At 43.2% G+C, this 24,503-nt stretch overlaps 1 protein-coding gene across 2 annotated transcripts in view; it reads left to right on the top strand.

Annotated features, from left to right (window-relative positions):
- The window catches only part of TNFAIP8 (TNF alpha induced protein 8), a 118,609-nt gene that overhangs the window by 34,223 nt on the left and 59,883 nt on the right, over positions 1-24,503 (top strand). The window contains exon 1 of one of the 2 annotated variants that reach the window (XM_032271947.1): positions 18,736-24,107. The exons of the other annotated variant lie outside the window; for it this stretch is intronic. Within the exon in view, the coding sequence (XP_032127838.1) occupies positions 24,041-24,107 (67 nt within the window). The 5' untranslated portion in view covers positions 18,736-24,040. Of the gene's footprint in view, positions 1-18,735; positions 24,108-24,503 lie in introns of those variants that run through there. 2 annotated transcript variants of the gene reach the window in all.

The raw sequence follows: 24,503 nt of genomic DNA, 5'->3' as shown, positions 1-24,503 counted from the left end.
TTTGACTCAAGCTCTCTCCAGTTATTTATCATGGCATGGTAAAAAGGCAAAGGCATTTGTGCATGCGTGTGATAAAATTGCTAAACTGCATCTTGTTAACTGTCAACTGGCATTGAAGGAGACAGTTATTTACATTTTCAGTTGCTTTTTGTGAAATACAAAGATCAAAGACCTTTTCTTCAGTTTCCTCCTCTACTAAAACCACAACTTCCTTCCTCTGTATTAAAAGCCTCTGCAACATGCATTAGTATTCTACTTTCTCACCTTCAGTGACAAAGAATAATTTTATTGTACCAAGATGAAATGTCACTTGAGGGCTTTTCTTTGGGTGCCTCTGCATCTCTGAATGGACACCTGTGGAAGACACTTGTCACGCTTTTCAGCGGCATTTTTCGTTTTTATTTGTTCAAAGGAAAAAAGACTGTAGAAGTGTTTCCTGACTAGGTTTCAATCCTTTTTTGGTTTTTGGACCCTTTCGAGAATCTGATGAAAGCTTGAGGGTGATGATGCTTGTCACAGGGGCAGCTGCCACAGGGGCAGCCATGGCTCACTCTAGCACATTCTCCAAAAGTGATTGATTTTCTTTCAACAGTTTAAATAAGGTGGCAAGAAGATGGCTCTCAAGACTATAATGAAAAGATAACAATAGAGGAAATGGCAGAAGAGCCGGTGGGTAGTTATGTGCGTGATCAAAGCATCGGTGATCAGACTATGGGAGGAGCAGGGGAGGCAATGTGGGGGCATTCAGAGTGACTCCCCACTCACAAAAGGCACATCACTCCAGTCTCAGGACATTCTGATAACCCCAGAGCCTATTTGGGGGCTGTTAGGGGGTCTGTGGGCCTCAAGTTGGAAAATTCTGCTCTCATCTTATTGGCAGTTACATGTGGGCTCAAGAGCGGGGTGGACCTTTACCTGAATTTCAGCGCTAATGCTTCCCAAGTGTGAGGCCTTGGCTAGTCTTGTCATTTGCTTCTTTAAGCTACTGTTTTCCCACTGAAAATGGGAAGAAATAAAACCAGACACGTAGACTGTGCAGGGCCAACTGGGGTAACCTGAATAAAATGTCTGGCACATCGTCACGTAGTAGTATTTCGAAAAGTGGCTGTTCTTTTCCCTTCTTCGATTTTTTTTTTTTATGGGAAGAGGTTTTCTTCCCCAAGGAGGTGGATTTTAGAGCTGCAGAAATCAACTTCATTGAGGCTAATTGTATGTGTTAGAACTCAGATGCATTTGCAGATGTAGAGGTTAGGAAATAGATGCCACTCTTCTGCTTCCCCCACTCCCTCCACAAGATGAGGTACTAAGGCTGGTGGACACTGGGCTGAGGCTAGAAAGGTGGTCAGTTTGTCTTTTACAGATGGTTACCCCAGCAGGGATAATTTGCTGGAGAAGGCCAAAGGCTGTAGGCCAAGGCAGAGCCCACTGGAGGACTACAGGGCACCTCTCATGGTAGGGATAAGGACGAAGGTCTCAGAAAACTTGAAGAGGAGAGAGAGCCAAACCTAGTCTCGGCCAAAGCCTAGCCAGAAGGCTTATTAAAATGCTCTGAGGCTGGGCATGGTGACTTATACCTGTAATCCCAGCACTTTGGGAGGCTGAGGTGGGCAGATCACGTGAGGTCAGGAGTTTGAGACCAGCCTGGCCAACGTGTTGAAACCCCCATCTCTACTAAAAATTAGCTAAGTGTAGTGGCACACGCCTGTAATCCCTGTTACTTGAGAGGCTGAGGCAGGAGAATCGCTTGAACTGGGGAGGTGGAGGTTGCAGTAAGCGGAGATTGCGCCACTGCACTCCAGCCTGGGTGACAGAGCAAGACTCCATCTCAAAATAAATAAAATGCTCTGAGAGCAGGGGTTGGCCCTTCTGTCCCCTGTCTGGTTCCCTTCTTTTTCCCCGTACATTTAAAACCTACTGAAGAGTTTTCAAACAAAAGCATTATACTCCAAAGCCTTAAATATTCCTAGCTTTGTTTTGGTGTTAATTTATCTTTTTTTTTTTTTTTTTTTTTTTTTGAGACAGAGTCTTGCTCTGTCACCTAGGCTAGAGTGCAATGGTGTGATCATAGCTCACTGCATCCTCAACCTTTTGGCCTCAAGCTATCCTCCCATTACATCCCCGGTGTAGCTGGAACTATAAGTGCGCACCACCATGCCTGGCTAATTTTTAAAATTTTTCATAGAGATGTGGTCTTGCTATGTTGCCCAAGCTGGTCTTCAACCCTTGGGCTCAAGTGATTGTCCTGCCTTGGCCTCCCAAAGAGCTGAGATTACAGGCATGAGTTATTGCGCCCAGCCTTGGTGTTCATTTTAAAGGAAACAAAAAATTGAAATGGCGATGTGAACTTTGAATGGTCAAATAAATATTAAAAACTCAGTGAATGAACTCATATTAATGGGATGGGCAAATAAGGTGATTAGCAAGAGCAGAGTAAAATTATTAGGAAATGCCAGTGAAGGGGCATTGTGAGTGTTCACCCGTGAAAGGAGGGGCAGAGCTCTAATTTGTAGAGTTTGAGTGTTAAGCAGAGGAATCAAAGTATCCATAGACCTGTGGTGCTTAACAGCCTAAATGTTCATCAAACTTAAGCAAACGTAGTTTAACTAAGCCTAACTTTGTTGCGATACTACCACATGATGGACTAGTGGAACCATGACAGAAAGAAAAAAGAGCTGTATATATTGACTTAGATACACTATATTATTAGCCTTTAAACTAATGTATATAATACAGTCCTGTTTAAGTAAGAGGGTAGGTGGTAGGGCAAGGGGTAGGCATGCTTATTTGGTATTTAAAACTTTAGGAAAAAATAACCAAATTATTATATGGGATTCTAACTGGGAATGGATCGGGGAGGGGTCTTGTTTGACACAGCGGTTTGAACCAGGGTTTGGAAACAGAGCTGGATTCAAATCCTGACCCTGCTCTTTCTGCTATTGTAACTTGGCAATTTGCTTAACTACTTTTGTATGTAAAATGGAACTCATCAGAGCATTGACCTCATATCATGAGGATGAAAATAAGATTAAAAAATACTTAGTTCAATGCCTGGCACATAGTAAGTAGTAAGTGCTCACCATATTTTAATTTTTATGTAGAACATACCTTACTTTTATCATTAGAAAAAAAAGAAAATAGAGTTATTTCAGTGGCAAGTAGTGATTGAGGTTAAGAAGCTTAATGACATTCACTGGAACTCAAATGACACCACCAAGGGGGCAGATTTGTTTACAGGGAAGAATGTGAACTTGTAAAGTTTAGGAAATAAGAGTGTGGCTGGGCGTGGTGGCTCAAGCCTGAAATCCTAGCACCTTGGGAGGCCAAGGCAGGGAGGATCCCTTGAGGTCAGGAGTTAGAGACCAGCTTGGGCAATATGGCGAAAACCCATCTCTGCAGAAAATACAGAAAGGGATATGAAGATCTACATTCAGAAGGAAAATGTTGGGTAACCACAGTGAAAGAATACCAAAGGGCAGAAGTTAGCTGTTAGATCATGCAGAGTAGGCAAATGTGGTAATTAAAAGTTCTGTAGACTCTGAATAGAATATACACTTGTGAAAGAGAAAATGAAGTTCACTTAGGACAATCTGTACTTGGGAAAAAAGTTTCTCTATCTAATAAAAACTGGGACAAATGCTTGTTTTGATTGTTATTATAACCTTTACTTTGGCTTAATATTAAGAAGGGTTAAATTATATTAAAAGAACCTCAATGAAGATGGGGAAAATTACACTGAGAAGAAATTATATGCAGTAAAAATGGTTGACAGTGCTTCCAACATTTCCAGAATAAGTGGGTAAGCGTGGTCAGCTTTGTGTTTGTCATTTTTGTTACAGATAATTAGTTCAAAGCCAAGAATTTATGTTTGAGTTCAAGACTATATAACAGCTCCACAGAAAATTCTTCTTCTGCTTAGTTTAAAAGCCCATTTTTTGAAATCTGCCACAAACTCAAAGGAGTTTTACAGAAGCCTTAAAGGCAATTGGAAGTCTGAGGGCTCTCAGCTTGTAATGAAACATGAGGCTTTGGGGGCCAAGGTGGAGGGAGAGAAGGAAGGGGGGTAGGTTTTGCTTTCACTTTCTTGAGACCACCATTGCCAGAGCTGCCAAACCTCCAAATCCAGAGATGTGATACTGTTCCTAAGGGTCTCGTAATAGGCACAGGCTTGGACATTTTATTTCATTCTGTAGATGCCCTACAACAGGGAAGATGTACATTTGCTAATGTTTAGTACTCTCCAGAATATGATAGCCTCTTTTTAACATGATGTTTATTAATGGAATCGTCAGTATCTTTAATAACTTCATTGAAGTACAAATTATGTGTGCTTATTTCAAATTCTCGGACTGGCATATTGTGAAGCAGCCTTAAGATGGAATGCTTTTATTTGGTACATAAAAGTTTATGTGCTCACTGGAGCAACAAGGCTCAAGCACATGAAACATTTTTGCATCTAGCTTAGCTTTTGAATTAAGTGCTAAAGTGTATGGTGCTGACCAATTCATTTATTCAGCAAATATTAAAGTGCTTGTTATTCACTAGGGATTCATGTATTAGGTTTTGAGGTTAAAGAACAAGCAAAATTAAGTTAGTTTTCCATGCTGTAGACAGAGTAAATGCAACTAGCATGAAATCTAGTAGAGGCAGCATAATGTAGTGGTTAAGAATGACCTGTGTCATGACACATGCCTGTCATCCCAGCTACTCGGGAGGCTGAGGCAGGAAGATTCCTTGAGCCCAGAAATTTGCATCTAACCTAGGCAACATTAGGAGATGCTGTCTCTTAAAAAACAAAAACAAAACAAAACAAAACAAAAGCGTGTCTGTCGTCTGTTTTGTTCATTTGTGAATCTCCAGCGCATGGGACAGGGTCTGGCCAGTGGTAGCCACTCAGAATTAGTTGTTGACTGAATAAATGCTGATAGAAATAGTCCATACCCTCTTGGAACTTACAAACTAGTGGTAAGACCAAGTTTTCCCAGATATATTTATATATTCTTTGAGATGTTTCCTCTCTTTCTCTCATATACACATGCACACAAAGAAACAGGCAGGTTCAAAGACATACGCAGTGCCCTGTGGTCATGTTGATGGAGTCTGGAACAAAATTTGGGTATCATACATCCTCTCCATATCCATAAAATTTTCTTGTAACCTACTCCAACCCAGATCAGTGAGAACTTGAAACACTCACATGTGGTAGACTTCATATCACTGATTGGGATTTTTGTTTTGCCTTTGAGAACGTGAGAGACAGTATGGTGTGGCCATTCAAAGCATCAGCTTTGGAGCCAGAAAGAAATAGGTCCAGGTTCTGGCTTTGCCTTGGATAAGCTTCTTAAAACTGTGTAATCCTCAATTACTTTGTCTATAAAATGGGGACATTAATAGCACCTGCTTTTCAGTGCTGCCAGGAGTTCGTGAGATTAAAGCATGTATGGCACATGGTAAAGTACTGTACTCATCCTAAGCACTTAATACAAGTTACTGATTATTCTTTTTTTTTTTTTTTTTTTTTGTGGAGACAGTCTTGCTCTGTCACCTAGGCTGGAGAGCAGTGGCATGATTTCAGTTTATTGTAGCCTCCGCCTCCCAGGTTCAAGCAGTTCTGCTCCTTCAGCCTCCCAAGCACCTTGGATCACAGGCACCTGCCCCCATGCCCAGCTAATTTTTGTATTTTTAGTAGAGATGGGGTTTCACCATGTTGGCCAGGCTGGTCTGAAACTCCTGAGCTCAAGTGATCCACCCACCTTGGCCTCCCAAAGTGCTGGGATTACAGGCATGAGCCACCTTGCCTGGCCATAAGTTACTGATAATTCCTGTTCCTGAAATGGAAGAAGAATCCTTATCACATATGTATGCATGTGTGTGTCTCCTTACCTTTTTCTTACTTAAAAAAACACAGACAGTGTGTGTTGGCATAACCATTAAGCTGGCACACACTTGATGAGAAAACCATAGCCAGAGACTAGCTCTTAGGGGAACAGTGCCTTCAAGGGCAGTGCTGTCCGACTGTCTGCAAAAATTTGATTCAGGCCCAGTGTTGTTGAACACACTGAGGAAGCTGGCAGAAGACACTGAGGTGTAATGGGCAGGAGGGAAGCATGTGGGCTGTTCATGCCCATGGAGCTTTTTTACAGGAATCAAGCTTTGCTGTCAGCTTCTGACAGTTCCCTGGTAGTGTCATCAACCTGAAGATGAATCCCACCTCCACCATCTACACACAGAGAAGTCTTGATTGCAGTTCCTGTGTGGGTCTTCTGGGTGTCTTCACACCCACAGATGTATTATTTTTAATGAACTTGGCATTCCTCTGAGGCTGGTTTAATGGTGCCCATTAAAGAGATGGCAGCTCCAAAGTTCCCTCATTGTAGAGCCGGCATTTCACCCTATAAGGAAATAATTCTGTCTTCCTACCTGTGAGGCAATGTTAAAGTTGAAATAAATCTTTATGGACTAGTTTCTGTTCACCTAAAAGAGGAAAGAACTTTGCAGATTAGAGCTACAGTTGACCTTTTTCTATTTCCTCCACTTTTTTTTTTTTTTTTTTTTTTTTTTTTTTTTAAGACAGGGTCTTCCTGCGTCACCCATGCTGAAGTGCAGTGGTGAGACAATAGCTCACTTGCAGCCTCTTAACTCCTGGGCTCAAGTGATCCTCCCACCTCAGTCCCCCGAGTAGCTGGAACCACAGGTGTGTGTCATCACACCCAGCGAGGTTTCATATTTTTTGTAAGAAACAGTTTCACCACGTTGCCCAGGCTGGTCTCGAACCCCTGGGTTCAAGTGATCTTCCCACCTCAACCTCCCAAAGTGCTGGGATTATAGGTGTGAGCCACAATACCTGCCCTTCTCCACTTCTTTCTGCGTCCTCTAATCATGTTGATTGTAGTACCACGATGAAGAAGACCCTACTTTGGGGGGATATAATGCATTTTTGAGTTGAGTTAAATTGATTAAATGACTTACTTGATGTCATTGATAAACTCTAGGGTAGAGATTCTCACACTTGGCTGCACATTAGAATCTCTTTCAAAAATCCAGGTGCCTAAGGCCTACTCCAGACTAATGAAGTCAAAAATCACTGAGGGTGAGACTCAGGTGTCAGTATTTTTAAAACCTCCTCAGATGCTTCCAACATGTAGCCAATTTAAGAACCAGTGCTCTAGAACATGGCTGTCAACTGGGGGCAGTTTTGCCCTGCCCGCAGGAGACATTTGGCAATATCCAAAGACAATTTTAGCAAACTGGGAGGGGTTTTATTAATTCAATTTTAGTGAGAGGGGTTTGCTGCTGGCATCTAGTGGGTAGAAGACAGAGATGCTTCAAAGCATCCCACAATGCACCCAACAGCTCCATGTAGCAATTACATGGGCCAAAATATAAGTAGAACCAAGGCTGAGAAACAATACTCTAGAAAAATCAGGCTTAAGAAATGCCAGAGCAATGTATATGCCTGTTGTGAGGAAATCATAGCATGTAGAAGTTTACATTTTTAGCCACCTGACAAGATAATAAAAAGGAAGTGGGCCTCTGCTCTTTGGGTCTCTTTTGCATCTGCCATCACGGAGGCCTGCCCTTGTGGCTAGTGCACCTCCTGGTTTCGATTTCTTGGGTAGGACTACTTCTTCCTGTAGTTCCATAAGTTTATTGTACTTGAATGGCTTGGAAGAAGACCGAAGTTAAGAACGTTAAACCCATTAGCCAAGATAAATAATTTTTAAATAAACTTTTATATTGTTTGGCCTGATACAAAGTTTTCTAAAATTACAGAACAAACCATTTGAAAGTGATTATATAAGAAATTATATAAGAAGTCTGATTCTATATGCTGTAGAGGCTTCTTTTTCCTATTCCTTTTGGTTGGATAAGAGGAGGCTAAGACAGGCATTTTTAAATTCTATTAAAATCCGTTTTCTTTAATTTTGAGATATTCAGGAATGGTTTTATAGTGGGTTATGTTGACATATATTTATCATGAAATATTTACCTTCTATAATAATTATTATTATTGTTATTTTTTGAGATGGAGTCTCACTCTGTCGCCCAGGTTGGAGTGCAGTGGTGCCACCTTGGCTCCCTGTAAACTCTGCCTCCTGGGTTCAAATGATTTTCCTGCCTCAGCCTCCCAGGTAGCTGGGATTACAGGCACAGGCCACCATGCCTGGCTAATTTTTGTATTTTTGTAGAGACAGGGTTTCACCATGTTGGCCAGGCTGGTCTCGAACTCCTGACCTCAACTAATTCGCCCACCTTGGCCTCCCTAAGTGCTGAGCCATCACTCCTGGCCCTACCTTATATAATTAATATCATGATCTTTATCTCCTTTGGACACACCTACTTTTCTAGAGTTTGGGACAAATAAAAGAACTTTGTCATAAATAAGTTGTGTTTTTTGTTGTACACAGTTGTCCAGTTTAGTGTTTAATCAAGGTGGTAAATTTAGTTGATTCATCACTTCGATTAATTATATTAATTAATTATAGTCAAACATTAATAATAGTCAAACTGTTTTCTTCCCCAAAACTGATGAAAGTAGATAGTCATAGCTCTTGAAGTGCTCTGAATTCATCTTTTTTTTTTTTTCAGTTTGTCCCTTTAAAAGGAGATTTCAAGTGTGACCTTTAATCCTCTATATCAGCCTTTTGTTCTAGAACTGATTTTTTTTTTTTGAGACAGGGTCTCCCTCTGTTAGCTGGGCTGGAGTCTGGAGTGCAGTGAAGTGATCATAGCTCACTGCAGCCTTGACCTCCTGGGCTCCAGCAGTCCTCCTACCTCAGCTTCCTGTGTAGCTGGGACTATATGCATGTGCCATCATGCTTGGCTAATTTTTTTATTTTTATTTTTTTGTAGAGATGGGGTCTCCCTATGTTGCTGAGGCTGGTCTTGAATGTCTAGGCGCGAGTGATCATCCTGTCTTGGCCTCCCAAAATGCTGAGATTACAGACGTGAGCCACTATGCCTAGCCTGCAACTGAATTGATATACATATGAATCTGGGGTGATACCTGTTACAGTTTTTCAGTTTTTTCTTCTCTTCCCGAACCTCCTGCCCCCTCCCCTCTTCTGTCCCTCTTCCTGCTCCTCGTCCCCTTCCTCCTCACCATCTCAGGAACACTTGATTCCAGCTTAGTGGAGTTTATTAATTCAGTAAACATTTTGGAACCTACTATGTACATTTTGCATTAATTACTATAATGGCTTTAAAAATTGTTTTAGCCTGCTATATAGATTGAAATCCTGGGCTCAAGTGATCCTCCTGCCCCTGCCTCCCAAAATGCTGAGATTACAGATATGAGCCACTGTGCCTAGCCTAGAACTAAATTGATGTACATATGACCTGGGGTGATAGGGTTATTTGAGACACTAAGCCAGTACTCTTACATGTTTGGGTCCCTTTCACTTTCTGTGGTTGGAATGTTTTAAAATAAGACTAGAATAGACTGAGTTTGGTGGCTCACGCCTGTAATCCCAGCACATTGGGAGGCTGAGGCTGGCAGATCATGAGGTCTGGAGTTCGAGACCAGCCTGGCCAATATGGTGAAACCCTGTCTCTACTAAAAATACAAAAATTAGCAGGACGTGGTGGCATGCTGAGGCAGAAGAATCATATGAACCCCGGAGGCGGAGGTTGTAGTAACCCAAGATTGTGCCACTGCACTCCAGTCCAGCCTGGGCGACAGGGCAAGACTCTGTCTCAAAAAAAAAAAAAAAAAAAAAAAGACTAGAATAACAACAGCTCATATCATATTTGTCATGAATACTTCAGTTTTGGAACAACACACCTGTTTCTTCATTGAATGTTAGCAATGACTCCCTAATTTAAGGGATACTTTAATTTTAGTCTGATCCTGGCTTTTGTAGCTATGCTTTTAACTTATTGCATTAAAAGTATTCCTGCCCAGGTGTGGTGGCTCACACCTATAATCCCAGCACTTTGGGAGGTGAGGGTGGAAGAGTCGCTTGAGTTGAGGAATTCAAGGCTGCAGTGAGCTCTGATGCCGCTACTACACTTCAGCCTGGGTAATGAAGCGAGACCCTGTCTCCAAAATAAGGTAAAATAAAATAAAATAAAATGAAATAAAATAATTCTTTTGGATATGTAAACATTTAGGTTTTTCTTCTGGCTTTGAAGTTTGTATTTCAACATGAGGTTTTGAGAAAATAATCAGTTAATGCTGTAGAGACCCTTTCCTAAAAACTTGAGTTAATGAGATCCATTACAAAAGGCAGCTGGTGATGGTTAAATTTTCTCCTATCTGAGAATTGAGTGAGTGTGCGTATGTTGAGTGTGTGGTGGATGTGTGTATACACACATGTTGTGGAAGAGTTCTCTGCTAGAATTGGGGAACAAGATGGAAAGAGATAATTAAATGAGTGCTTAAGGATTGAGTGGATGAAGCCCAAACCTTGAAACAGAACTAGGCTGGAACCACTCTGGTTTCTTGGTAACCAGGGTCATTTTGGGTTATTTGTGTGTATAGTGGTATACCTCTTGTTCCATTATGCTTGACAATACCTTCATGTTAAAGAACGCCGGCCAGCTGCGGTGGCTCATGCCTGTAATCCCAACACTTTGGGAGGCCGAGGAGGGTGGATCACAAGGTCGAGAGATCGAGACCATCCTAGCCAACATGGTGAAACCCAGTGTCTACTCAAAGTACAAAAAATTAGCCAGGCGTGGTGGTGTGTGCCTGTAGTCCCAGCTACTCAGGAGGATGAGGCAGGAGAATTGCTTGAAACCGGAAAACGGAAGTTGCAGTGAGCCAGGATCGCACCACTGCACTCCAGCCCGGCGACAGAGCAAGACTGTCTCAAAAAAACAAAAAACAAAAAACACACCATGGTGGATTTGTAGCCCCTGTCTAGATATTTTTTTAGAATAGGATCTGTTTGTCCATACTTGTGAAAAGAACTGGTTTGGTTTAGGGAGTACATAATTAACAAGGTGGGACAGGAGTTACTAGTCTTCAATTGTTTGAAAAATGTGAAAGAGGGATTAGGCATGTTCTGTGTATCCCAAAGGCATAGCACCAGAACCGGTGGATTGAAGTACGGAAAAATAGATTCTGTTCAGTTCAAGGAGTATTCGAAGAGATCAAGAACCATGGATTGGTGGTGGGATGGATGGAGTGTAGAAACTGTCTTCCAGTGGAGGTTGTCAGGATGACTACTGAGAGGGGACATGTGATTAAAGTAGTGGACTGGGAATAGGCATTGGACTCGATGATTTGTAAGATTGATTTCAATCTAGCCACTCTGTAATTTTTAGGATCCCATGGAAAGTGAAAAATGAAGATGCATCTGGCATTTGAAGGCGAATATCAGATTCATCGGTTCAGGGTCCCTAATGGCTTTTTCTCTCCAACTTCTTCAACCTCTCCTGCAATTATACTCTTTCTCTTACACATCAATGTCTTTCTGTGTATGGAAGCATCGTTATCACCATCAGAACATGCCTTTTTATCACCCTTCTTAAAAAACAAGTTAAAGAAATTTATCTATCCAATGTAGCCTTCCAGCTCTATGGCATTTCTCTCCTGCCCATTCTGGCAGAACTCCCCAAAGGCTTGTCTCTTGGGGTGTGCAATTTCCCCTTTCTGCCGCCCCTCCTCACTCCACCACTCCGTTAAGGTCACCAGAGACCTCCATTTTAACAAATCCCATGGCCTGTTCTAGTCCTCATCTTTTTCAGCCTCTCAGTAGTAGATGGCATCATCCATCCCAGCCCCCTTCTTTTTCTTTTTGGAGTATGCCCTTGTAACCACCCCTGCCCCCTCACTATGCCTTGAAACACCATCTTGACTTGACTTCCAGGGCATCACATCCCCCTTTTTTTCTCCTACATCAATAACTGCCCTCTCCAAAGACCTCTACAGATGGGATTGCCCCAGGGATCAGTCCTTGACTTTCTTCTCCATACTATGCTGTCTCTAGGTTCTTAGCTGGGGTTTGGCTGCTTTAAGAAAAAGAGAAAACTAAACTAAAAAAGATAGACTTTATCTAAATCTAGTTAATTCAGCGCCTTTGGAGAAGACTTGTGAGCATCAGTTTTTTGTTTTGGTTTGAACTGGTGTTTTTGGTTAATTTTTGTAATTGTGTATACCAGTGTACAGCCAGGATTGAGAATCTGGATGATTTCTAGTCCCGGGGGAGAAATATCAAATACTAATAACTTTCAAATTAATGTATTTAACACATTTTCCCCAAACTCCAGCTGTGTTTATTCTGTTGTGTGTTTACATTTCCACTGGAAATAGGCATCTTGATTGCATGCCCCTTCCTCCACCCTGGCTCCTTCCTGGGTTTGCCCTTTGTGCACACAGCTCTCAGGCCACAAGCCCAGAGGAACCTGTTCCCTTAGCACACAGCTCACCCGGCAACAAGTCCTTTCCACTTGCCCTAACACATACGCACATCCTAAATCTCACTGCTGCCTCTCCCACCATCACTTCTCTTCTGGGTAGCCTCAGGAGCCTCCTACCTCTCCTGTGCTCTTTCACTGTCACTCTCAGACAGTCCTTGTACAGTCAGAGTGGTCTTATCACTGATCACAGTCATTCCCTTGCTCCAACCCCCCATGGCTTTTCATTCCAACGGACAAACTCCCCGCTCCTTATCAGGAGCTACAGGCTCCCCTTCATGTGGCCTCTGCTGAATTCTGTAAACTCATTTCCTCCCACTCCCTCCTTCCCTGCCCCAGTCAGACCGAACTGACCACCATGCTGTTCCTCAAACTTCCCAAGTTTGTTCCTCCTGCCTCAGAGCCTTTGCGCGCACCCCTCCCTCTGCCTGGAAGCCCTGTCCCCATAGATTGTTTCTTGGCTCTCACCCTAATTTTTCTCAGGTTTCTGCTCAGATGTTACCCCAGGAGAAGGCCTACCCAAAATACTCCTCTCTCCCACCCACTCTCTTCTGGTTTATTTTTTCCCTCCACAACATTGATCTCTATCAAAATCCTGTTTTTCTGGCTATTTTGTTAGAACTTTTATCAGTGCTCTATCTCCAGCACCATCGGCAGTGCTCACATGCATTAAGTGACAGTACATACTTGTGGTTGAATGATAAAGCGCTACTCCTTGAGGAATGGTCCCAAGACCTTGGCGTTTTGTCACTTCTGTGGCCATTGGCCCCTTTTCCAGCCTCTGAGCAGACAGTGCTGGCTATGGCCAGGATGTCCTGCTAAGTTTATCTCAGAGCCTACTCTGTTCTTGCTGCTTCCCATTTGGCCTCCTGACTATTTACCGATAACTCCAGAAATACACCGGCATGGAGAGGTCAAGCAGCGTCTGGCATTTTAGCTCTAGGTGGGTACCTTTCAGTTCTTCTCTTCCTGACTACCCCAAAGCAAGTCCATGCTGGTCCTGTTTCTGTAGACAGACTGGTCCTTTATAATCCACTTTCCTGATTTCCTTCCCCTTTTCTCTTTGTCCCTTCTTGGTCTTCTTTGCAGGCACCTTCCCCCTTCTTTGTCCAATATCAAAACGTTGGTATTTCTTAGGATCTACCTGGATTCTCTGCCCTTCTTACTCCACTCTCTCCCTGGTGACCCCACCCAATCCTAGGGTTTCAGATTCTCTACATGCCAGTGGCTCCCAAACTTATATTCCAGGCCTAAGCTCTTGTCTAATTTCTAGACCTGGGTGTCTAGCTAGAAAATGTTCTTTGGTGTCTCACAGGCAACTCAAATTGTATGTGAAGAAAGCTGAACTTGCCGTCTCTTTCATTTTTCCCCTTAGTCAATGACCCAGGTAACTATCTCGAAACCTGGAAGGCTTCTTTTGCCCTTTCCCCTATGCCTAATCAATTGCCAGTATTGTCAGTTCTCCAGGTGAATAGCTGTAGACTCTATATACTGCCTGTCACTGTGCACTGCCACCAGCTAAGACCAAGCCACTGCTGCCATCTCTTTCCTAGGTTACTTTAAGGGTAGTTGCACCACCTACACTTTCTCCAGTCTAATGTCCTGTGCTGTTATTTGCCTTTATAAAATGTCCATCTGATTGCATCAGCCTCTGCTAATGCCTCATTAGAGTTTTGATAAAACCTAAACTTTTTAACAGGGCTTATAAGATCCTTAATAACCTGTTCCCAAACTGGCTGCATTTCTTGGAGTTTCTTGGAAGTATCTGCCTCCCTCAAGCACACCCCACCCCACCCTGCATACATACACATAACTCCTGTGGGCACTTGTTTGTCATTTACAATAGTGTATAACATAGGGCACAGTAAGGCCTCAATAAATATTTGTTGAATTGATATAGGAAGGCAGTGGTCCTGGATTGTAATTGTGTGCCCTCAAATTTTAATTTAATATACTTTAAAAATGTAAAGGCTTGACCAGGCACAGTGGCTCTTGCCTGTAATCCCAGCAATCTGGGAGGCTGAGGCAGGCGGATCACCTGAGGTCGGGAGTTCCAGACCAGCGTAATCAACATGGAGAAACCCCGTCTCTACTAAAAATACAAATTAGCCAGGGGTGGTGGTGCACGCCTGTAATCCCAGCTACTCCTGAGGCTGAGGCAGGAGGATCTCTTGCAGTTGGGAGGTGGAGGTTGCAGTGAGCCGAGATCGCACCGTGGCTCTCCAGCCTGGGCAACAAGAGCAGAACTCCATCTCAAAAAAAAAAAAAAAAAAAAAAGTGATAGAGGCTTGCAGAGTCAGAAGTTGCTGTTTTGTTTTATAGTGCTGTGTATATGTTTCCCTCTACTCTGTAGTTTCCAGAGGCTTATTAAAAACGGAACTAAAAGAAGTATGTGGGATTCTGTTAGGAAATCAGTTTCAATCTGTGCTCTTTGGCGGTTGAGTGCTGAGCTTAGAAGGCTGCCAGATGGGGACATAGGAACCAAGTCACCATTGCTTCCCAGTGGGGAACAGGGGCGTAAATTGGCTGAATGGGCTTCTGCGGTAAAACTCCTTCAACTTGAGCTTGTGTAAGCCAGGATCAAAATACCTGATACTTGTTGAGACTTGTCTATACTGTTGATTAAACTTTCAAACCTGTTTGGGAAGAAGGCTTGGAACAGCAGTGGATTTGGGTCTTGTGCAGTAAATCCTATTTAAAAGAAATAGACAAAATCTTAATCATGTTTAATTTGTAACAATATAGGTAAGACTGTTGGTTGCTGTTGTAATGAACCTAAAAAAGAATAGAGAATGTTTTTTTCCTTAGAAGTTCAAGGTTTAATGACGAAACCCTGTCTTACTAAAAATACAAAAATTAGCCAGGTGTGTGGCCTGGCGCCTGTAATCCTGGCTACTCTAGAGGCTGAGGAGAGAGAATAGCTGGAACCCCAGAGGCAAAGGCTGCAGTGAGCCGAGATTGCACCACTGCATTCCAGCCTGGGCCACAGAGCAAGACTGCATGTCTAAAAAAAAAAAAAGAAGTTCCAAGTTCAATATTTTCAACTTCCCCCTCGGGACTGGGAACTCCTGGGTGAGGTTTCTAAGTCTCCATCCTCTCAGAACTCCTATCTCTAACTTCTTCATGCATGGATCAGAGGGGCCTGGAGTCACTGCTGAGTCACAGGGATAAGCAAGAAGGGAATGACACACTTCCTGCCCCAAGCTCTAGGGCATTTTTACGGTTTGTTTTTCAGTTTCTCTTTGAAGATTCCCTGAAAAGACAGAAGGTTGCCCTAGCTGTCTCCTGATTAGCAGCCTCTATTTGTTTATACAATTTCGTAGGATATCCTCTCTGCTATGCTTTGTAACTCACAGGCTTTTTGAAACCTTTTTTCCTTATCACAACAGTGTTACATGTTTGTGTGGTGTATTTATCAACTACAATTTGATCAATAAAAAAAGAGGTACTCCTTATTGTTATTAACCAGAAAAAAATATGTTATGAATATCATCATTTCAGGCTCTTTTCTGTGTGCTTATAGTTTTCTCTTTAAAAATTATATATGGCTGGCCGGGCACGGTGGCTCAAGCCTGTAATCCCAGCACTTTGGGAGGCCGAGGCGGGTGGATCACGAGGTCAAGAGATCGAGACCATCCTGGTCAACATGGTGAAACCCCGTCTCTACTAAAAATACAAAAAATTAGCTGGGCATGGTGGCACGTGCCTGTAATCCCAGCGACTCAGGAGGCTGGGGCAGGAGAATTGCCTGAACCCAGGAGGTGGAGGTTGCGGTGAGCCGAGATCGCGCCATTGTACTCCAGCCTGGGTAACAAGAGTGAAACTCCGTCTCAAAAAAAAAAAAAAATTATATATGGCTTAATATAATTTCTTTGCTTTTATATATTGTTTTGTAGCCTTTGTGAAGAGTTCTCATGTTATTAATACTCTGCAAGATCAGTTTTAAAGATTGCATTACTGACCAGTGCAGTGGCTCACATCTGTAATCCTAGCCCTTTGGGAGGCTGAGGCAGGAGGATTGCTTGAGGCCAGCAGTTCAAGACCAACCTGGCCAACACAGTGAAAGCCTGTCTTTAAAATAAAAAAAAAATAATAATAAAAAAAGATTGCATTACATGCTGTTATATGGATGTGCCGTAATTTACTTAATCAGTCTGCATGTGGATAGTAGGGCTCTAAAAGTTTTCATATGGGGTCATTGCTATAACCTGCACAGCTTCCTTGCACCACAGCTATCCACACTTGTCTCTATTTCACTGGATGTATTCCTGTAAGTGGTTCAAAGGCCCTGTGGAGTTTTAAAGTTTTTTATCTTTATTGTCACTTTGCCTTCCAGACATTTGTTCTATTTTACATTCCCGCCATATAACATAAACTCCTTACCATGTCCTATATGGTCTACATATTCTGGCCTTTGGCGAGCTCCCAACTGCTTCTCACACCTTTCCTCCCCTTGCTTCTCTCACTGTAGCCGAGCAGCCCCTCTCCTCTCCTTCCCTGAAGCGTGCCAGGCTTGTCCTATCTCAGGCTGTAGCACTTGCTCTTTCTACCGCCCAGACCATTATTCCTGTGGCTTTCAGCATATACCTCCAATGCCACTTCTGCTAGAGTGGGCTCCATCAGAATCCCCTGTTTATTTTTGCCCTAGCACCTTTCACAGTCTGTCCTTTATTTACGTATGTGCTTACTGGACTGCCACCTCTTTTTCCCATTGAGGTCAGTTTTGTAAGACAGGCAACGCCATATGGTTCATTTCCCATGTCCCCAGCATCTAAGTCAATGTCTGCTATTCAGTAGGTACTGGGTAAATGCAGGTGGATTCATTCATGCTGAATGAATGAAGAAATCTCCCTGTCATATAAGAGTGTGGTGTAGTAGGGCTGATGAACTGTGTATAGTGATGGTTACCTCTTGGAGCAAAACATGGCTACCTCTTGGAGCAAAATGTAGGAAATGCTGTAAGTGTCCAAATATCACAGAGATGCAGGAGTGGGAGCCAGTGACTGGCTACAGTGTCATGAAAGGGTTCATCTGAGCGGAGCCTTGGGAGATTGGCAGTGTTTTGCAGCTGGTGACGATGGAAAGGATCCGAGGGGCTGAAGAAAGTGGGTGAGCCGAGGCCCAGAGGCAAAACAGTGAAGCACGGCGGGGGCAGGACTGGGGACTGCTTTAAATCCTGTGTTGACTCATGGACTCGGAGCCCTGAGCGGCAGGGAAGCATTGCATGCTCCTCATCAGAGGGTGACATGGTGAGTGAGGATACAGAAGTACTTTTTAAACTAAATTCTAGGTACACATGGCAATGTTAGGGTGATCAGGCTGTTCTTCAAGAAGATGTACCATGAGGACAACTAAGTAAGAGGAGCAGGAAGTTCCGGCTAGATGATGAGCCTGAAGGGGGTTGGGATGATGGGCTGGAAATGAGAAGGCAGAGGAGCATTTTGGAGCTGGGGAAGAGGGAGAGTGGGACCCACGATGACACTGAGGTTTTAGTCTGAGTGACTGATGGGAAGATGAGATATGGAGCCCTAGAACAGAAGCTGTTTTGAAGTAAGAACACTTATGAATTTAGTTTTGACCTATCCCTTTACTGAATTAGTAAGCCTCTTCCAGATTAAACCAGCCCATGTGCCCTCCTTTGTCCTGAAGGGGCTTGGGTGACAAGAAGATAGGGAAGGGGAGACAGAAGTATAAACCACAGGATGGGGGCTCGAGCTCCCGTGGCCTCTTCCTCCTTTGTAAGAAAAGGACTGCATTTGTGGAAAGGGGAAATGGGGCTCTAACTCTTTTCCAGGGGATGAGATGTCGTTTCCTGGAAATGTCTGTTCTCAGGCCCCCATTGGGAAGGATTTGCCACCAGCCTTGTTGTTGGGTAAATTTGTTCATGTTGTTAGGCTGAGGAGAGTGGGGGCGGATGTGTGTTGACTGTGGAGCACATGAACATGTGGACTCAGGGTACAAATGGGAAGAGGCCCAGAACTGGGTGACACATCATATTTTTCCTACAGACATTCAAAAATGATGTGCTTTTCTTAGGGGAAAACATGAAAGGGAAATTACTCAAGACATGTTATAGTGCTGATTGCTCTCTAAATTGAAAAGGTTTTGTTGTTGTTGTTTTGTTTTTGTTTTTTGAGACAGTCTCACTCTGCTGCCCAGGCTGGAGTGCAGTGATGCGATCTCTACTCACTGCAATCTCCGCCTCCTGGGCTCAAGCAATTCTTCTGCCTCAGCCTCCCGAGTAGCTGGGACCACAGGCATCCACTACTACTCCTGGCTAATTTTTTCATTTTCAGTAGAGATGGGGTTTCACCATGTTGGCCAGGTTGGTCTCAAACTCCTGGCCTCAAGTGATCTGCCCACCTCAGCCTCCCAAAGTGCTGGGATTACAGGTATGAGCCACCTTGCCCAGGCTGGAAAGGTTTTTGAAACTTACTTTTCAAAAAAAACTTGGTTTGAAAATAGCCACATGATATATCTCACTACATAATGAGAAAGCTCTCTGTCTTCTAGAGAGGGAATGGAGAATAGAAGTGCTTGGCTGGCATTCTCTGGAATATTGTCTTTTCAAGAAACCACATTCTATTGCCTTAAAAACAAAAGGAGGTTTAACACAATGCAAATGGAAATGAGAATGGGTGAGGCACAGATGAGAAGACAGCAGAACGTGGTAAATAAGTGACCACCCAAACCAAGAGAGAAATCAGTGATGACCAAGTGACAAGGTTGTGAAGGGAGCCAGAGAGGTTAAAACAGAAAAAAATAATAGGTTGGTGATGGAGGGAAGATGAGAAATTTAACTTGGGAAATATTCATGGCCTTATTAACCAGAATTTCTAGAAATTTACCTTACGATTGGATAGTTTTTCTTGGCAAATTGAGAGTTTAATTAGTTTAGTATTTTATTACTAGGGATCAAGTTCAGTTTTACATGAGGTTTTGCAATGGAATGATGCTATAAAATGTCAGGCCTCTGTTTATATTCAGTTCAGTAGAGAATAAACCACATTTAAGTGCCAGCATATTTATTGCAGCCAGCACTCAGTGTTTCTTTGCTTTCTAAATGCTGATTCTGTGTTTTCATTGGTAGTGTAGGTGTGAAGGGAGACTTGAGCATGAATCATAGGAAGACAGACGTAGATGCTCATTCTGCAGGCCTAGGGCCCAGCAAGTGCCACAGCTGTGCTGCTCATAGCTAGTGGTGGGATTCTGGGCAAGCCTTTCCGTCTCCTTGGATGGCCTTGTTTTCCTTGCTTGTGAAATGAGGTTAGATGGTATCAGCGGTCTTGCCAACACCCAAGTTATGTGATTCTAAGAGAAATTAGAAGACAGCCTTCTTTTTTTTTGCTTCTAACAATAACATTTTTTATACAATTTATACTTAAAACATAGAAACAAGTACTACACGATAGAAAGGCCTACCTTCCCATGCTTACCTTTTGTGCAGCGCATTTGGGTGGGCAGCCTGAATGGCAGCTGTGGTGATGACAGACGTGAGCAATCTCTGCCCCAGTGCTGGCCCTCAGCAGCAGTTGTTCACACTGCTTAACTCACCACTCTACCTGGCCTTGGGAGTTATTTTGCGTTTCTATTAAACCTAAAGCTATTATTCCTATTTTCCATGTGGTCTGCTCTTTGTGCTTTTTGCCTGGTGAATCATGGATGTTTTTGTGATATGATACGAAGACAAAAAAGCCAGCAGATGTAAGCTCATATTCCAGCATTCTGCTGAACAGATGTTACCTTTATGGAGCTGGGTTTCCACACCTGTAACCTGAGGATAACGATGCCCACTTCCCAGGGTTTTGGCGAGGACTGAGTGGACCACAGTGAGAGCACCATGCACACTGTGGACATTTGCAGGTGCTTAGCAGCAGGATTTCCCCAACCTTGTCTAGACACGGACCATGCAAGGCCATGTCTAGACAAGGCTGGGGAAATCCTGTGCCGTGCAAGGCCTCCTTTATGTGAGAAGTTGGGTCTGACCGTCCGCCATCTCTGTTAGAACATCTGGAAAACGCTTCTGAGCACATTGTTTATCTCAGGCACTGGGTCTCCTGGAATAATTCCTTCTCAGCCTGCCTTCTTCATGCTTCATCAATGATTCCTTCCTCTTCGAAGAAGAGGAGAGAGACAGAGAGGAATAAGTTGAATAGAGGAGGGGGAAGCTCTGATTAGGGCCGTGGTGTAGGGAGGCCATTGAAAGAGTTGGTATGGGTGTGATTCAGCATGTCAGGAGCGTACGTAGAGAACTGATGGGAAGAGAGAAAGGTTGAACAGGAAGAAAATGAAATTAATCTTGGCAGTCATGGCATTAAGCACTAGGGATTAGGAAGTATCCTGGGAATGCCAAAGCATAAAGGTCAAGGTGTTTTGTAGACATTTCCAGTTTTGTCTGAGGCTGTCGAATTAGATGAAATAAACAAATGAAAGTATCTTTTTATGCAGGCACAAATGTCTCACTCTTGTGATGATTTTGTTGAATGTGCTACTGATAAGGATGTGGGTAGCTGTGAAGGAAATATTTTTCTTGGGGTATGTGATAAGCAGTTGATGAAACTAGGCCAGTGAGAGCGTGTGTGTCTAGAGATTGTTCTGGTAGGGCAGGGGTTAGGCCTCATGGCCTCTCCTCTCAGCCCTGCCCTATTGTGCAGGGCCCTGTTGAATATGCTGCTTAACCTCTCTGCTCTGCCACTCGCTTTGGAAACTGGGATTGCCACCCACTTTCGCTGAGCGTGCAGGGAGTGAAATGATTTAAGTGATAGTCTCTTGCTCTGAGATGCCACGATAACCCGGAGCACACACACACGGAGGAGAAGGATCCGGTTTTCTCATGGCCACCATCGTGTGTTTGCAGAGAGATAGAGAAGAATACCAGATAAGACAGCCCCAGACTTCCCTCATGACAGCTCATTTGGTATTACTGTGACACTCCAGAGTGCTCCCATGACTGACAGTGTCAGTTGTGCTCTCAGGGGCTGGGGATTAGGGGTTGGGGTGCAGATTAGCCCTGTGCTTCTGCTGCAGAGCTCCGCTCACCAAGAAAAAGGCCAAGAGCCACGTGTATTCCTGAGTGCAAATTGCCTTTACAAATTTGGGTCTGGACAGATTCTTCAGCCACTAGAGGCCACTAGGCAGGGCTCCTAGGGCTGGAATTCTCAGCTGTCTGCTCTCTCTGCCTTGCCTTGAAGCATGGGTGATGCATCCATATTGGGCGACCATCACAGTGTTGATCCCTGAGCCTACCTAGAGTGTCTTAATTCACAAGTCCTAGGGAAGCATGGAAGTTCTGTGCATAGTCATGTCTACAAAGGCATCTTTGTAGAGATTAACTTTTTTTTTTTTAAACATAAGGCTATTCTATAAGGTTTGACTGCTTCACAAATATTTACTCGAGAGTCTCCCTGCTCTTTAGCCTCTGTCTGCAACTCTTCTTTCTTCCCAAATATAATAGGATAAGCAGAATGCTAACTGCTGGTACTGGTTTAAACAGCACACTTTGAATAGATCCAAGGACAACCTGGGCATTCTAGTCTCAAGTGAGAGAAGAGGAGTGTCTTAGGGAAATGCCTATGCAGATGCTTTGCTTTTTATTCTCCTATTTTTGGAGAACTCTCTCCAAAATCAGTTATTTCCTGCTGGGCGTGGAGGTGCCCACTGGATACCTGAGGCTACCATGTGTAGCCTCCTCTGCCCTTGCCTGGTGTTGGGACCTTGCTGGTACCTCCCTGACTGGGCCTGGAGTGTGTGTAAGGGCCCTGCTGTGATGGTGGGAGTTGTTTTCACATAGGACTGCAGGATTCTTTCTCCAGCCTTCTCTTCCCCCGGCTTCACTGCACTGCCCCATCCTCCCCCAGCAGAAATGGAAAGAGTGGTTCCTGGTGACCACCTAGCCAAGCAGCCACCACTGAGGTCACATTTTAGGGAAATGTGAGGGGCCTGTTCCTCTGTTTAGATGCAGCATTTCTGCTCTTTGTAACTTACCCTTGGAATTGCCAGTGAATCACGGCCTGGGAAGTTCTTGTGATTTAGAGTCCTGCACTTCCAGGAAGAGTTTTCTCTTGACGCCTTCTTTGACCCTTAGTTCCTGATGAAGTTTTCATGGCTTGGAAGTCCAGTCAGAATTTGGGGGGTTAACACAAAAGAACACAAAAATATTGTTTCTAAGGTATAAACTGGTATAAACATCATATCTCTATGAATTAGTCACATGATTAATGTAGGCCAAAGAAAACAGGAAACATATAGATATGTTTGTAAATTGATGTTGTTTTGGTATCTCTTTTGACCTCCTTCCCACATTAGTATTTGGCACTTGATTTTAATTTAGGTCAGTAATAATGCTCATTACTGCTTGAGAACTCTGTGTGCATCAAGCAATATGTTATTTGCTTCACGTGGTTCTCTTTAAATCTTACTAGCAATTCTGTGATGTTGATGATGTGATTCTCATCTTACAGAAGTGCAAAATTGCTCAGGGGTGTTAAATAACTTGCACGTCTGCAAAACCGGAAAGTGGTCTACATAGACTCTGAGCCAGGCCTTGAAGAGTGTGTCCATTACCTTCCACGTTTTTTGCCAGGTGCCTGGTAGATTCAAGGTGGAGTGTTATTGCTACAGAGTATAGAAATAAAATCAAGAAGCTTACCATGTCGGGAGAGTAAGATAAACAACCAAAGATAATACAAGGACAGCTATGATAGATACCAAAAAAGTGTTATCAAGAAAGGTCAACTGAGGTGCAGTAGGGGCTAAGGGAAGAGGTTGAGATCATACACACCTAACTGGGGTCACCCAGGAAAAGTCTTCTTAGAGGTGGTGCACTTGAGGTGGGCCTCATAGGACTGGCAGAATCTTACTTGTGGGGTGGATAAGGAAAGATTTGTGGGTGGCAATGACTGCCAGATGCCCAGGTAAATAAACAGGCTCATAAAGAAACTATTAGATTATATATATGCATGTATGTGTATGTGTACATGTGTGTATTGTGTATGCCTGGATACACTCACAGTTATATTCATTATGAAAACCTTCTATATCTTCCAAAGCAAAAGGCTAATGACTTTAAGTAGCAACGTTGTCCAAACTGTGTTCTCTAGTTCTCCTGAGAACAGAAACACCTCTGAGCAATACTTAATAGACGTTCATGTTTATACAGGTAGGAATGAGGTGTTTTTAAAATTTTCTTTTCTTCAGGCATCTGTGAATGAGGCCTCTCCCTCTTTTTGTTTTTTAAGTATCTGTTTCTATTTTCTAGCATGTTGAAACATAGACTTCCTGTTTCTGCTTGATTTTGAATATACTCCTGTTTGCTTGTCACAGGTAATCTTGAGTTTCTGTGTAGCTGTAGTTTACAGGGAGCAAGTGCAGGCAGCAACGAGTCCATCCCTGTTGTGAATGTGGAGACCTCTCTGGACTTACAATTAAAGGCTGCATAATGCATTCCACTACAAGTGACGAAACCCAGCTCCCAGAATAACAAGCAAGACAACTTTTCAAAGTGACTGTTGTTGACCAGTGCCTTCTGTGCATTTATGTGTTAAGCTTAAGGTAGATTTTTCAAAAGGATAGTAGAAATTATTTTGAATTCTTCTTGAGAAGGACTGAGTCTCCCCGAAGGTGATGCAGGCGCCGTAGTGCACACGTCAACAGGGTGATTGCGTGCGTTCCTCACGTCTGTATGACTCTACCAAGATACTGTGAAGTTGTCCTTCTAATTGTATACAGGGAGAATATGCTGAAACTAGGTGAGTTAAAACTGCCCTCAGAATATGTTTGAATGTAATGTCTTCGTTGAAATCTGGTAAAATGTTCAGATGACTAGCATGGTATTGCTGTCTTCAAGGAATAATGTTTGTTCGTGGCTTTAGAGTTACTGTGTTCAACACATCACTTTTGTTTTATTTTGTTTTGCTATGGCTCTGGGTGTGGGGAACCAGTGTTAAGCTGAGGGAGGTGTAAGTATTGTAGGTGGAAAAAATGGCATCTGAAGTTCTCACGTAGACAGTTTCATTTACAAATAGATGAAGGTTTGAAATGTTTCAGAGGTGGGACTCTGAAAAGGTTGGATGGCTTTTTCACCCAGAATTTCTCTTTTACATTTTTTATGTGTTTATTAACCGTAGGACACCTCTGGTTCCCGG

This window comes from Sapajus apella, unplaced genomic scaffold (assembly GCF_009761245.1).
Source record: "Sapajus apella isolate SASKATOON/1434 unplaced genomic scaffold, GSC_monkey_1.0 scaffold1, whole genome shotgun sequence".
Lineage (NCBI taxonomy): Eukaryota > Metazoa > Chordata > Mammalia > Primates > Cebidae > Sapajus > Sapajus apella.
The sequence above is the reverse complement of the archived record's forward strand: the minus strand, read 5'-3'. Positions and strand labels throughout refer to the sequence as shown.